The sequence below is a fragment of the Ambystoma mexicanum genome, chromosome 9 (assembly GCF_040938575.1).
Source record: "Ambystoma mexicanum isolate Mex_15411 chromosome 9, UKY_AmexF1_1, whole genome shotgun sequence".
Lineage (NCBI taxonomy): Eukaryota > Metazoa > Chordata > Amphibia > Caudata > Ambystomatidae > Ambystoma > Ambystoma mexicanum.
Window position 1 is genome coordinate 1,194,340,844 of NC_090931.1, and position 15,778 is coordinate 1,194,356,621.

General features: G+C 42.8%; 1 protein-coding gene across 1 annotated transcript in view; it reads right to left on the reverse strand.

Annotated features, from left to right (window-relative positions):
* SPOPL (speckle type BTB/POZ protein like) overlaps window positions 1–15,778 on the reverse strand; it is a 520,447-nt gene that overhangs the window by 263,615 nt on the left and 241,054 nt on the right. Inside the window, exons 6-7 of the mRNA XM_069617390.1 lie at window positions 11,974–12,148; window positions 11,834–11,889 (exon numbers count right to left, since the gene is read on the reverse strand). Of these exons, the coding sequence (XP_069473491.1) occupies window positions 11,834–11,889; window positions 11,974–12,148 (231 nt within the window). The remainder of the gene's footprint in view (window positions 1–11,833; window positions 11,890–11,973; window positions 12,149–15,778) is intronic.

Below are 15,778 nucleotides of genomic sequence, written 5' to 3' on the forward strand. Positions count from 1 at the left end.
TTATTTGCTCAAACAGATGTTTTCTCTAGTAGGAAACTATGTGGGAAATACACAGTCGTCGAAATGGCACAGCAGAATATTGATCCTAATGCAGAACAGTCCACTGCTGTTTAGAATAGGACCAGTGTTAGTGATAGGACAAATGTTAACTATGGGACTTCTTTCAAGGAGCTTTATCTCTTAGGAGCCTTTCCAAATGTAAGCATAATCGTGAGACTCTCATAGTCCGGTATCTGCCAATTTCTGATTGCAACCTGTTAGCAGGAGCTCCTATTGTACCGGTTGTTCTGCCATGATGTCAGAGAAGCTTTCGGTCATTCTACACTCAAGCAAGACAGCTTTTAGCCAGTAAGCCACTATCAATGCATAGTTGCAAAATACAAAAGCTTTTGAAGCAAGTGCGCACTGCTTCTGTCCAGTTTGGAGGAAGAACAGCACTCGGAGTGGATTTTTCAAACAATGCCAGCAACTGAAGTTTAAGTAGGAGAAAGACCCCTCAGAGTTCCAGCATTCAATTGGAGTTCATTTCTATATTGTTGTTTATGGCATTGTTTCTATAGTAGCTGCAGATCTAGGATGCTTTCAGTTGATGGTGTGCTGGCTATCTGTTACTCGCACCTCTTTGTGTTGTGTCTGCTAAAAGACAAAGGAACAAGACATTTATGAGGGCAGAGAATGTCAATGGCTTGCATCTAATTTATTCCTGCCTGGTAAGATTAAAAGAGCAAAAGCATGGTCCTGCTCTCTTATGAAACAATGTCTATGAGCCATGATATTATCAGATCTATATTGTGAAAACAAGGGCTGATGGCACAGTCACATAATGGAGATGGATGCAGTGCAAAACGTGGCATTTGAATTGCTGAAGACTAACACAGTTCATAAAGAACGTAAAGTGTGACTCTATTAGCTCTCACTTTGAGGAGAAGATTCAAAGGATTCACCACTCTATTGCCTCTGTTGGTTCTATATTTCTAGCCCCCATCCAGCTATTGGAGATCCCAACTGTTGGCACCATCCAAGAGCCTTTCAGGTTGGAACCAATCACTGATGATGTTGTTGCTAAGACTCAAATCTTCATTTCAGCTTGATCCTATTCCTCTTCATGTTATGAAATCTCTCTCGCGGGAAAGCATTCCTTTGTTCACTGCTGCTCTTAATTTTTCTTTGATTAATTGTATGATTGCAGCCCCTCTAAAACATGCTTTCCTCGCCCCACTCTTAAAAAAAAGTCCCATTTAGATACTGCTCTTCCAGTTAACCATCATCCCATATCCCTACTTCTTATTCTTATGAAACTAATGGAAGCTATTGTTACTCCACAACTCTCTTATTTTATTGAAGCTAATAACCTTGTACACCCTTTTCAATCAGGTTTTAGAATATGAATGGGCAATGAGTCAGTTATGATATCCATTTTGGATGACTTTTGAGGTTGGAGTGTTAATTCTTCTAGACCTCTATGCGACCTTTGATACAATTGATAACTGCACTCTCCTTCGCTATTTAGAGAGATCTGGAATCTCTGGTTCTGCTCTTTCATGGTCCTCGTCTTTCTTAACATGCCTCTCTTCCCATTTCACTTCGCCCCAGTATCTATGTCATGTGGTGTCCATCAAGACTCCTCTCTTTCTCCACTTCTTTTTAATCTGTATCTTTGGACAGGTGCTAATTTTAATGCAGCACATAGCATACATTTTTACACACACGCAGATGATACTCAGTGGGTTTATCGACTCGAATCCCTGAATATGATCCTCCTTCTAAATTGAGAACTTGTTTATCATCTATTGGAGAATGGATGTCCAGTAACTGGTTAAAATTGAAAGTGGACAAACCGAGATCTTAGTGCTTGGTGCATCTAATCCTTCAAAATCCTGGAACATGGATTTTTGGCCTGATTCTCATGGACCCTGCCCAACCACCAGTGTATCAGCTAAGAGTCTGGGCATTGAACCTCTCCCCTCTGGCTCAAGAGAAGCACTCCTTTTTGTTTCTTTCCCCTAAGTTATGGAACTCTTCCAAAACCATCTTCGAGAGGTCAACAACCAATAAGCTTTCCGTAAGGCCATTACAACATTTCTGTTTTGAGTTTCTGTTTTTCCTTCTGACGGTCCCTCTTGTTGCTTCTTTAGCGCCCAGATGCCCTCAGGCCTTGGCTTAGCGCGTTATACATTTCTATACAATACAATACTAAAATACAAGGTAATTACCAATAAGGTTGGCAGTGATGTGCATTGCTTTGCAAGAAAGGCAGACAAGGTGTGTCAGTACTATAGCAGGAAAGGCAAATGCAGAAAATCTGTAGTGTTGATGGTGGTAGTTCTGAAGTATCCATTTCCTGTGTGCCAATATCAAAACTCTGTGGGCCTGATTCATTAACGTTTTCCTATGGGATTGCGCCATTATAAAAGACTTCCATGAATAAGGCACTGTGTTTTTAGTGCTCAGTATCAATGGGCACTTGTTAGCTGTAAGGGCAGGCCCAGGTTGTGAAGCATTGATAGAAAGAGTAGTTGTTAAAAGCAAATGGGCAGGATAGGTGTCTGTTAAGTACAGTATATCTGGTGGGTCATGTAAAGCAAGAGAGTGGAATGTATGGTGACATGATTTTTAATGTAGGAGAGAGTGGTTATTTTAGCGATGAGAGTGGTGGGGGGGGCAGGAAGGGGTTTGGGATAATATAGCTCCATCGCTCATGTTTGGAGATTTTTTGCAGAGATTCCGGTGTGGCTCAGTGTCACCAGTGGTGGTCCACAACTGGGGGTCGGGGAGCCAATGAATAGTAGTAGAGGGAGGAAGTAGAGGTTCCAAGATGATTCTTCACTTACAGCAGGACAGGTGATTGCTCTCACAATATGAAGTACTTGCGCGAGTCATAGGACCGCTTGCCAATTTATTTGGCGTTTTGCCTGCTTGGGGAGGATTTTTGCTGCAAAGCTGTGGCTTCTTGCAGGTTTCTTTGATAACTTTCAAGTTATTTCGTTGAAGAGCTAAGTCAGGCGCTGTTTTCTGAATGTCGGGTGTGGGTGGTTCAATTCACAACAGATGTTTGGGAAGAGAGTTTGAGTTTTGTGGCAAAAAAGGACCCACTTTGTTTTTTCTTGTAGACGTTCGGTCCTAGGACTAGTGGAGCTTTGATGAACCTTAGCATTTGAGAAGGACTGTAGTGTCAGAACTTCATTCTGAAGGAGTGGTGTGTATTGCACAATGTTTTGAAGTTAATCCTTTTCACGACAGGCTGCCAGAGGAGAATCTGGCGAATCGGTAGAGCTGGCACAATATGTTCAAATCTCTTCATCCTTAGGAGTAGTGTCTCTGCTGCATTTTGGACACTTTGTAGGTTCCTCGTCAGGTAGTCCAGCAGTCCGAGATAAAGGGTGTTAGCATAGCCTATTCTGGTTAGTACACGTGAAATCAGTTCACTGAGTGAATGGTAAGTAAGGTAACATGCAGTGTATAGTGATATGGAAAAAGCAGCGCCTGACAATGGCTATGACATGCGGTTCAAGTGTAAGTGTGGAGTTTATTGTGGTTCTGAGATTCCTTACCGTGGTTTGGCATGGGCCCTTCATGTCAGACCAAGAGATTGTGGTGTTGCTGGAAGTTATTGGATTGTAGAGTATCAGGTCGGTTTTAGTATAGTTGAGTTTTAGGCTGTTCTCTGTCATCCATACGTCCATGGGGTTTTTTAATATCTGGAGTGTGTTATTTATTTATTTATTGTTCACTTGTTAGGCACTTATACAGGAAGCAAATATTGTTTTAAAGCCCCCACAGTGCAACATGGAGGGGACAGGGGATGATATACAATGTAATTAAAACAATGTTAAATAATTAAATACAACAATATAAGAAGAGACAATTGGGAGGGGAAGACAAACCTACTAATGCAGAGGGTAGAATGGTATGGGATAGGTGCTGTGGTGCTCATGGAGAGCAGCAGGTGAAGTGCTATGAAGAAAGGTAAGTGCAACATCCAGTGGTGGAGGGTTAGCCGAGGCAAGTGCAGAGGATAGAAAGCAGCTGGGATGATAATATGTAGAAGGTCTAGGCCCCGAGGATACATAAGGGCCCTGCACACCAATCAAGCTATTGTGTGATTAGCAGGGGATAGAGGGAGGGACAGAAGGGGTAAAGTGGAAGGTTTTGAGGCTTTTCCGGAACTTAAGGAGGTCCTGCTCAAGACAGACTGGGAGGGGGAGGCTGTTCCACAGAAGGGAGCCCGCTGAGGAAAGCTATCGACCACTTGTCCTCAGTTTAGCAAACCTCTTTATACACAAGGAGTTGGTGCCAGAGGAACGCAGGTGTCAGGAGGGTGAATCTTTAGTCAGAAAGAGTTGCAAATAGAGTGGTTGCCGGCCCCAGACAGCCTTGTGGATGATTCAAAGGGATTTGAATTTAATCTGTGCAGCGACCAAAAGCCAGTGAAAACTTTGTAGGGCAGGAGAGATGCAGTCCCTGGGCTTGAGGATCACTCTTACTGCCCTATTGATTAGCTGGAGGGGTTGCAGTGTGGACAACGGTAGATTAAGGAGGAGGCTATTGTAATAATCAAGCTGAGACAGAACCAGAGCCCGGGTAACATAGAGTCTCTGGGGGAGGGTGAGAAAAGGTAGAATTCCTTTCACAAGAAAAAGCTGAAAGTGGGACTTCTTGGCAATGTCCTGTATGTGAGGGAGACAGGAGAGAGGAGTCGAAAGATGACTCAGAGGTTTCTGGCTTCCGAGGAGGGAGCAGTGGAGAGCCCATGGAAGAAGGCCAGAGTGAAGGGAAAAAGTCGGGCGCCGGGGTCCCAATAGAAAGGATCTCTGTTTTGCTGGCATTGTGGCAGAGATCATTATAAGTACACCAGGCCTGGATGGCTGAGAGGCAGTCAGGGATGCTGGAGGGTGGAAGGGCATCTGCTGGAAGTTTGAAGAAGTGCTGTGTGTTGTCAGCATAGCACTGGAAGTTGGGGGAGAAGGAGTAAATGAGGCATGCCAGCAGAGTAAGGTAGATGTTAAAGAGCCAAGGTGAAAGAATGTAGCCCTGGGGGATGCCACAGGTGGAGAAGGAAGTAGGGGGAGGAGAAGGTGCCAGTATGACTTTGTAAGAGCAGTGACTTAGGAAGGAGGTCAGCCAGTCCAGTGCCCGCTCCGGGATACCAAGGGTGTCATGGAGGCTTTTTATGAGGATTGAGTGGTTGACTGTTTCAAAAGCAGAAGAGAGATCAAGGAGGATGAGGACAGCAGGGGAGTTGGAATCAAGGGATGCGCACAGTCCTTCACAGGTGTTCAGAAGAGCAGTGTCTGTGCCTCTGTATGCTCGGAATCCAGATTGATGGACGCGGAGACCGCCAACAAGTTCAGTGAGAACGTTAAGTTGAGGCAGGACCAACTTCTCAAGCAATTTCCCCAGGAAAGGAGTGATGGCTATGGGGCGATAGTTGGCTAGACAGGAAGGGTCTGCTGGTTTTTTTTAAGGAGGGGTTGCACAAGGGAGTGCTTGCGGGAGGGTGGAAAAGAGCCAGTAGCAAAGGAGTGGTTACAAAGATCAGCGAGAGCCGGGACAAGACAGGAAATGTTGTCCTTGATGGTTCTGGATGAGCAATGGGCAACCTGTTTGGAAGAGACCTTCACAGAGTTGATAACTCTGATGACTTCATCTGGAGAGACAGAGGTGAAAGAGGAAAAGGAGGAAGGAGGAGGGTGAGTGGTCAGGTGAGGCAAGGGGCAGGGACTGTTCTCAAATTAGTACATTATTTGTGGGTCATCCACGTAGTTGTAGCAGGTGTTGATAAATCTGTTGATGAGGTCTGGTAGGATGTCATATAGATGGTTAATAGAAGAGGTGAGCTTGGATCTCTGGGATACTCCCGAAGTTAGTGGGCGAGGTTGGGATTTGTAGGGACCCATGACGGTTGTCTCAGTTCTGCCTGTGATGAAAGAGATAATCTAGCTATGACAGGGCCTGAAAGACAGCTAGGGGTCCCTGTTAACACCCAGTTAAGGACGCCTGGGTTATACAGGTGGGGAAAGACCAGGGAAGCAAAGAGAGGGGTGGACAGCCCCAGCACCAAATTTCCCCAGAACCTGGTAGGCTTAGGAAGACCTTGCATAAACCCGAAGCCATTCTGACTATCTGTAATTTTAATAAACACCTTTGAACTTGTTTTGGAGTCGGCATGGTTACTTGTGGCGGGCCTCTCTGTCATATGCGGTGTAAGAAGTGGGATTGGCCATATCCGGAAATAGAGATGTCCTACGGCCATCGAAACACGATTATCCAGATGGAGGAGATGCATCCCCAGGAAGACCTATTGCAACATCTACCACCAGGAACCAGAATTTGTAGGGTTGATTTTTCAACCATTGCCGCCCCCTGACCCGGTGCCCATGTACCTACCCGAAGTTCGACATGGCAGAATACCTACGGGGTCCGAAGTGCCTATGAGCATTATATTCCCGTTAATGTGAAGGCCCTGATTGAGACAGATTTGCAAGTAGACCTACTCCAGGATTGTTTGGGATATTTTGCTTCAGGTTTTTGGTCCCAACAGAAGTCAGCATGACATTCTGAAGCTACTCTGTTCTGGCCAGTATCCAGCCAACATCTGAGCCCTCTTGGTTAATTTGTCAACAGAACCTCTTCACCATCGAGCAGGGGAAGTAATCAGGAGCTTGTGTTTGAATACTGCCAGTGAGATCGAACAAAGCTTATGTGGAGATGAAGTGGAGAAAACCCAAAGTCTGCCATGAAAACAACTGCTGTGTATTCAGAGTTTGGACCACACCAAAACCACCACACCCAGACAAAGGGACACCTACCAAAATGACAGTGAGGCTACCCTATCTGGAGAAGATGAGGAGTCTATGGCTAAATCTAGGCCCTGGCACCCAGTGTCCATATCCGGAGGATCCCATTTGAACCGTAGACTGACAGCCAACCGGAGTCAGAGAGTCCGAATTTTCCAAATAAAATCGGAGGCAGAGATACCCTACCAGGGGGAGAAATGCAAAGAGACTCTCTAACGTTGTCTCCAACATCAATGACCATTCAGGGAAAAGGTAACAGGAAGGAGGATTGAAGTCCTTTACCCACTAAGCAGTAGAGTCAGAGCTCACTCTAGGTGAGTCTTAGTTAACCAGAGAACAATCCTGCAAGTATGTCCAAAGCAGGTTGATTCCTTTGAGAATTAATCTAGCAAGAAGCCTTATCAGGACCTTGAGAAGAGATCCTGAAATGGTCGTACCATTCAACCGACTCCAGAACCACAGCAAAATGGCCATTCCCAAGAAGCAAACCGGGAAGCTGACATGAGATCCGCAGCCTTGAGACCCGACCCCTTCTCAGACGAAGAAGAAGGACCCTATCCAGTAGAGGCAGGCCTACTGTGGACCGTATTGTTCAAACAATGGCCGGAAGACTTTGTGCAGGAGGAGGAAATGTCATACGAGTTGGAAGAGGAGAATGAGTCGGCCATGATGGACTGGGACCCAAGCCCCAAGGATACACTCTCAAACCAGAATTCAAAGAAAAAACTTTAAGGACAGAGGAAGAAGGGAAGAACACCCAAAAGATGCTGCAGGGCCCGGGCTGTTGCATGCCCAGGGTGACTTCCTGGAATATGGGTATCGTATGCAGATGAAGTTGCATGAGCAGACCATATGGGCATTCTTAGAACCTAGCAGCACTTGCAGCAGCATCTGTTTACTTGCGAACAGCCAGTTTGATGGAAGTGATAGAGCAACCTGTGTTGTCCACTGGACCTGGGTTACATATCCATCAACAGGAGTGTCCCTCCTATTTGGAGAAAAGGTTTGGGAGACCAAGGTTTTGGTGAATCCGGACCTTCTGGAGGACCTTAAAATTGAGTAAGAATTCCCTGGGTGCAACCAATGGATGTATTCTCTATGTTATGAAGGACCAACCGGAAAGTCCTGAATACCCCAAGTGAATCGGAGGACTAAGTGTTATGCTTGTGGAGGCAGAGTGCTGAAGTCTTACCAGTGCCCAAGACCCCTAATTCGAGCCATGCAGAATCAGTCAGGAAGGGTGATCGAATGCAGAGAATGCACAGAAGAGATCAGAGATTACCAACAAGAGAGAATGCGCCCTTGAGTCAAGGAAACGTCTGTGGAAGACTTACAGAAGATGCTTATAGAGACCCAAAAGACTAGGTCACTTCAACACCAAGAGACCCTAGCTTTATTAAATGAGACCCTGTCCAAAGATCCCAAACCCAGCAAGATAGATAAGAAGCAGGGACAGGAGATCCCGGAACCAGACTGCAAAGCACAGGTGGAGGTAAGTGACAGGGTCTTCTTACAGACCCTGCCAAAAGGGCAGAGGGAGCCCACCCCACCCCAGCACCCCAACTGATGCCGGAATAAGGGCAGAACCCCTCCGGCCCTTCCTTACCTAAAGAATGCAGGCTGTGGGGACAAGAAGGACCCTTCTGCAGCCAGAGCAATGCCGCAGAAAATGGAGATGCTGGAGCCCACGCAGAGGTGGTCCACATCACTGCAAGGGGTGCCACAAACACAGCAACACTGGCTGCAGGACGTGGCAATGATAGACGTGGCACCATGCATCAACTACGACATCGGTGCAGCTCCAGCGAGACTGTGTCTACTGGAGCCCGCGCACACAGGGAGCCTCCAATAACCCACCAGGGAATATTAATTATTAAATGAAGGTCTCCTAAAGGGATGTTTACACTGCTACACCACCGGGGATACATATTATATTACAAGGCCCATGGAGGCTCTTACATTCAATGACCCCGGACACCATCAGAGTCCATGGTGGAAAGGGGTGGGCTTGCAATCCCTTTTTGGAGCTTCCCAAGCACTGAAAATTACACCCCCCTGGAATCAGGTAAGCTATTGGTTAAGATAAGTGTCCAATCCTGGGGGGGTGAGGTATTTAAGTAGGTGCACATGAATGATTCAGTGTGGCTAAGTTGGGCGAGGACAGGAGGTGGAGGAAGAGAACACTAAGCAGGCTAGGTCATGGAAAGTCTAGCAGGCTCATATGGAGTTAGGCAGCTGCTGTCTCTGGGAAAACACTTGTAGCCCAAGGAAGTGAAAGACAGATAGAGGTCACTGTTGAATAGTACTAACACCCGTTTAACGGTGTCTCTGTGAACCAGTACTATCCCCTCCTCCTCTCCTATTGTTACGATTTGCACATGTGATATTACTGATAGGATACTATCGTGGATGACCAGGGATTGCTCATCAGAAAGCCTAATTTATGTGATTAAGAGTAAGTCGAAAAATGTCAGAGGAGCAGAGACAGACTGTGAATTAACCATGATCCCTCTAGTGCCCATCACTTCAGTGTGGTTTCCGTTTGTCAAATGAATGTTGTTTGATCATTTGTGGTCTGTTTGATCGTGTGTGGTCGCTTTTGTTAGCTTCCTAGGGTTCCTTGATAAGGCCTTCAGATTTGAGGAGGCTAAAAGCCTCATCATGAGTTGGGCGGTATCCTGACTGGGATACCGCCCAAGTGTATTTGCGTTACCGCCCACCCTACCGGTGGTAATACGGGTTGGGTGGTAAACAACATTCCCCATTCCCCATTGGGTTCATTGTACCCAATGGGGAATTTTTGGCGCAATTAGCGCGCTCTGATAGCGCTGCGCTAATTGTGCCCGAAAATTGCAATTTTTCCAGCGTCATACACATGTTTGGGCGGACCCTTACATGTGGCTGTAATAGTGTAACCGCCGTATTTAAGGGCTACCGCCCAACTCGTGATGAGGCTGTAAGTAGACTCTTTATGGGATCTGGCTCATCTCTCTACCTTTCTTGCAGGTTTCTGGTGAATGGTGTAGGATGTCTAGTGATGAATGCCATAGTATGTGTTGCTTCTAGTAGGCATGGTTTTCTGGCAAAGAAAATGGCTTTTTGGGGAATTGTAGATGAGGCTGTTGGGACGGTGGTAAGTCTGCTTTCTTGATCCAAACATAGGTCGTTATAAAATGATGCTTTAGGAAATATCTGGAGATTAATGCTGTTACAGGTCTCCTGAGGTGAAGAAGTGGAATTCCTTTAGATTGTCTAGTTAATTGGTCTGAATGAGTTGCAGGGGCAGCTTCCAATTATTTTCTTCTCCTGGCTTCCTTTCCGATTCTATTGTCTTTACAATTTCTAAGCATCTTGTAGGCGGGTTTTGGCAAACCACAATTTGAGGTGGTGAGTTTGAAGAGGTTCAGCGGGAGGTAGGGGAAGGGTTGGAGAAGATGGAGTGACACCTACTGTTTAGTTTAGTTTGGGCCTGGAGTTGTGGTTTACATTGTGGGGACTGCTCAGAGTTGGAGGGTGAGAAGTATCTGGGGTTGTGATGTGGGGTAATTGTTCTGGATTAAGAGGGGTGGCTTCATCCTTGCTATTGATCCATCTAAATTGTTTCCCTGGCAGTGAAGGATTTGTTACAAATGTAATGGAGACAGTTAGCTTGTAATCCAGATAGATGGGATGAAGATCACGTCTGGCTGTTGAATGGGTTCTCTTGGAGCTGCAGCGTGTACAGTTATATATTTATAGAACTTGACTGATTATGAGAGATTATGTATCTGATATGATTGTAGGTCACACGGTAGGGTGTAGGTGTGATAAGGCTATATAACAGAGGTATGAGGATTAAAAGATGTGTTAATCTAGCTAGTTGAAAGGTTGAGATGTATTTTTGTATTTTGTATTTTATTTGGAATTCATACAGCGCTTTACTCCAAAGGGTTGTACATAACACACTTACAGTACAATAACATGAACATCGAAGGCTATACAACATTTACATCAATAATGAAAAAGATAGTTCTAAAGAGAATTGTGAAATAATAAATAAGAAGTGATAAAACTAAGGGCAAGAGGAAGAGCATTCCAGTAGAGAGAAGCAAGCAAGAAGAAAGAACGAAATCGAGATTGGGCACACGCAGGGTGGGGGACAGATAATAGAAATTGAGACAGAGCGAAGGGAGCGTGACAAAGATAACAAAAGATAAAATATAAGAAGGCACAAGACCATAAAGAGATTTGAAAACCACACAGAGGAAATTTAATTTGAGACGAGAATGAAAAGACAGCCATCCAACTGAGGATAAAGATAAAGAAATAGATACACGAGGCATAAGAAAACATAATAGGAGAATAGATGCATTAGAACAAACTTAATCGGGGCTAAGTGTGAAGCAGGAAGTCCAAAGAGTGTAGAAGAACAATAAAACAGGCGTGAAAAGATGACAGAAGAAATCAGAACTTTAGTAGCTTCAAACGTAAGATGTGTGCAGTATTAATAAGTTTACCTGTTATACAGGTAAAACCAAGATTGAATCTAGTTATGTACTAGTTATGCAAGCAAACATAATGAGATATGCTGCTGTTGTGCTGACATGTCTATTGCAAATATAACAAACACTATTTCTATAAAGGCCATGATTATTATTTTGAGATTCAGCCGACACAGTATTTTCAAATGTACTCCATCCTTACGCTCACATGGAGCTAGCCACCAAATGAATATCAAGTATCAAGGGCATATCTACAACGTTATTCATACCTTTTGTGGGCTTTATGATCTTAGTACAGCTAGCACCCAAAATATGAAATGATATGTGAGTATTAGACATAGGTATTTTGATAAATGCATTAGAAAATACATGCCATACATTTGAGATTTTTAAATGTGATTACCTTTGCTGATCATTCCCACGGCAAGCATCTTTCAAGAGATTTCAAACTAAAGATTTACATTTTGTATTAGGAGACCATTGCTAAGTAAGAGGAAACACACTACATTTGCTGTGTCACTTCTTTGATCAGTGCCAAAAGCTTTTAACATTTACCTGTTTGCTTTCTTCCATGTCATGCTCAAACATTGCATTAAATACAGGTGACCGAGCTGTAATCAAGGAATAAAAACAGAACTTAGAATACATGTATTACAGATTTAAAAAGTACATTTTAATATAAAATCAGAGGATACCTGCAAGAACTGATTTATGAGATTTAAATTCCCGCCCTCTGACATAAAGACTGCAGTCGGAAAATCTTGCTGTTTCACAGAGAGCTCCTAAATCTTCTGCTAGTGTAGACTCAGGCATAGTGAATGTGTAGTTCGATTTTCCAGAGATATTTACAGAGTCTAGGATCATCCTTACCTAAATGAGCAAGATGAAAAGTAAAGTCTCTGACTGATGAAATAAAAACATAATAGTGTAAAAAAACATTAAAACATGTTGATAGTGGTGCCTATGATACATACTCTGATATATATATATATATATATATATATAAATATATATATATGTGTTTTCAGAAAATCTATAGCAGCCACCTCCCGCTACTGAGAAGCTTGTTCTCTTTTTTTTGCTCTCAGTAATTAGCATATTGTGCTGGGAGAGGGGTGTGTGGTTCCTGCACACCATTCACAGCTCCTGCTTGTATTTACAGTAGCAGTTGTGTCCCCATATCATTCTCTGACAAACCAGTTAACCCATTCCTCTGGTCTGCAGGGGAGGTTCATAAGCACATTTACATAGATTTATTTTCTTCTGTGAATGTGCTTAAGGGTGTAGGAAATGTAATCCACCTAAGCGCTAGTTATCAAGGAATATACGGGTTAATTCCTTGATTACACACTCTAATCTTACAGTGATATAAACAGACATGGCAGAGGACTTGGAAGCGCAATGGATGGCTGCAGCCTCGGTGCTCTTTAGAGGAGAACCTATGGCATCTGGACCAGCTGGACCTAAAACCATTTGCTCAGCTGGATTAACAGCACAACAGACAATGGATACACTGGAGAGATTAAAGAAACGCGAAATCAGCAAATGGTGTGAAGCAATGATATTGATCACATATCTAGAGATGAAACGGATTCCAAGAGGTTTAACAATATTAACTATACCAACATATGAAGAGATTGATCCGGAATTAATTCAAGAATGGACAGACCACACAAATGCTTGTTCATTTGCCATGACCACCGCATTTATCAAATTTGCTAAATTGGATAGGAGCAAACTCATCGTGGAAATAGAAAAATTGGAAGGTCAATTCTCTCATTCACCTGAAGGTGATGATTGTAAAAGAAAAATCAACAGGATGGAAGCAAATCTGTAGAGATATTAAAGAGAAATCAGATTGAGGAAACAACACAAATTTAACCGTGTTTAATTATGAACAGGGACGTACCAACACATTTGCTAGAAGAGTTGACCAACCAATTAAAGAACAGTTACTAAAAACTAAAAGTGGTATTGACAAACCAGACATCAGAGAGGCACAAGACTCAGCTCCCTCCTCATCGGAAATAGAAACTTCGGACCCAGATACCAGAACCACCAAACTAAATTTTTTAGATGAGTTCCGCTTCTTACATCTGGACACAATGGCAGAAAGAAAACCAAGAGGACGGCCACCCGAAGAGGAAGCAACAAAGGCTAACGAGGAGGGGGTGGGGGGACAAATCCAGGAACATCATTGGGACAAAGTATGACAACACGTTCACACAGAGGACAGAAGAACAAATCAAAAGGACAAGGGAGCAAGAACTAGAGGTCGAAATCTTCAATGTGTCAGATAGGCATCCTACTCCTATGGAGCTACATGCGCTGAAATTAGGTATTTCCTACTGCCCAGATCAAACGTTTGACTTTGTCCAAACAAGAATTGACCTGTTCAAATTTCTCCGTAAGTTAAAACTGAAAATGTTTTTTCTACATAAAGAAAAAAAAATAGAGAAAGCGTGGAAACATTGAAACCTAATTCTCTAACTGTGAAGGACTTGGAAGCATTAATCTCTCTTGAATCATTGAGAGACCATATGTTAACTGAACTGGAGGAGCTAGAAAATAAAGAAATACTCACCAGGTTTGGTACAGAAACAGATCTTCCACTAGAAAGTGGTTTCAAACTGAAATAATTTTGTCCAAATAGTAACGGGACTAAAATTGATGTATTTGAAGATGTGGTGATGAAAGATCTTAAAAAAGTGGACACTAAACAGAAAAAATCTGTCAGCAATCTATCAGCGGAACAAATGGAGATATTAGACAATCTCTGAAATGATGAAAGCATCATTATAAGACAGGCAGACAAAGGGAGAGGAGCGGAAGTATGGAGTAGAGAACTCTACATACAAGAAGCAATGTGTCCATTGGAGGACACAGAATATTATAAAGTCTGTGAAATGGAATTATTGGAACAAACCAAAATTGAATATGATGACATTTTGAGGAATTGGAACTATCTGAATATTATTGACTTGGAAGAAATGATGTTTTTGAAGAACCATCCTATAACTCCCATTCTGTATTTTGTTCCAAAAATACATAAAAATCTCATCACCCCTCCTGGACGACCTATAGTCTCGTCTAAAGGGTCTCTCTTGGAAAATACCTACAAATATATTGACCACTTTCTCCAACCCTTTGTTAAAGATCTCAGCTCTTATATTAGAGACACTGGAGACATATGCACAAAACTAAAGCTCTGTTATGGGAAGATGATTATATCTTGGTCTCTTTAGATGTCACTTCATTGTACACCAGCATCAAGCCTCAAAATGGACTCAATTGCTGCAAATACTTTTTGGACACAAAATCTATCAGCTATAGGCAATACAATTAGATGATTTTGACTATGTTTTAAATTCTGTCTTGAGCAGAACATCTTTCTTTTTGAAGAAAACATTTATAGACAAAACTGTGGCACAGCGATGGGATCTTGCATGGCACCAACCTATGCCAATCCATACATGGGCTGGTGGGAGATGACAATTGCGTGGTCTGAACAGTATGACAACTATACAGCACAGACCATCTGCTGGTAACGATTCATTGACAATCTCTTTATTGTCTGGAAAGGGTCAATGGACTCTTTGGATCGACAATGATCTGAAATTACAACTAACTAACAAAAAATAAAGAAGAAATTATATTTCTAGATGTAACACTGATCCCTGATAATGGGTTCCTACAGAGCAAATTATTCAGAAAACCCACTGACTTTAATTCGGTACTACATGCAACCAGTCACCATCTGAAAAATCTGATTAAAAGCATACCCTAAGAGGAATTGATAAGAGTGAATTGAAACTGTTCCAAACAGGATGACTTTCAAATAGAATCAATTAAAATCAAGGCCTGATTCAAAGCACAAGGCTATAATGATAACGACATTGGAAGTGCTTTGAAAAGAACTGGCAAACTGGAAAGAACAAAGGTGTTGATTAACAAGAAGGAAGATGAGAACAAAATGGAAACAACAAGATGTATAAAAAAAATTCAGACAGAGCAAGAGATGTTAGACATTTTCTTGCCAAACATTGGCACATAATACAATCAGACACGGATCTGAAAAAAATATGTAGGAGGACATCCACAAATGACATTTTGCAAAGCCAAATCCTTGAAAGACCTTATAGCACCCAGTGATTCCTATAAAGCCAAGAAAGACGTAGTTGGCGGTTAGAAATGGTTTCTATAGATGTAACAAATGTAAAATATGTGAACTGACAAACAGGATAACTGTTCAGGTTTGGCAAACTGAAACAGCATAGATGGTATATTAAGCATCATATCATATGCACAACGAGGTTTGTAGTGCATGGAATCAGATGTCCTTGTGACATGTTGTATATAGGCTCTACAATATGTCTGCTAAAATTAAGAATCTTGCAACATTTTCAAGCGATTAAAAATAAACATACAAACTACTGTCTCGCTGTGCGTTTTGAAGAAAAGCATAATAATCATAACCTTCTGAAATTCATTGGTCTTGCC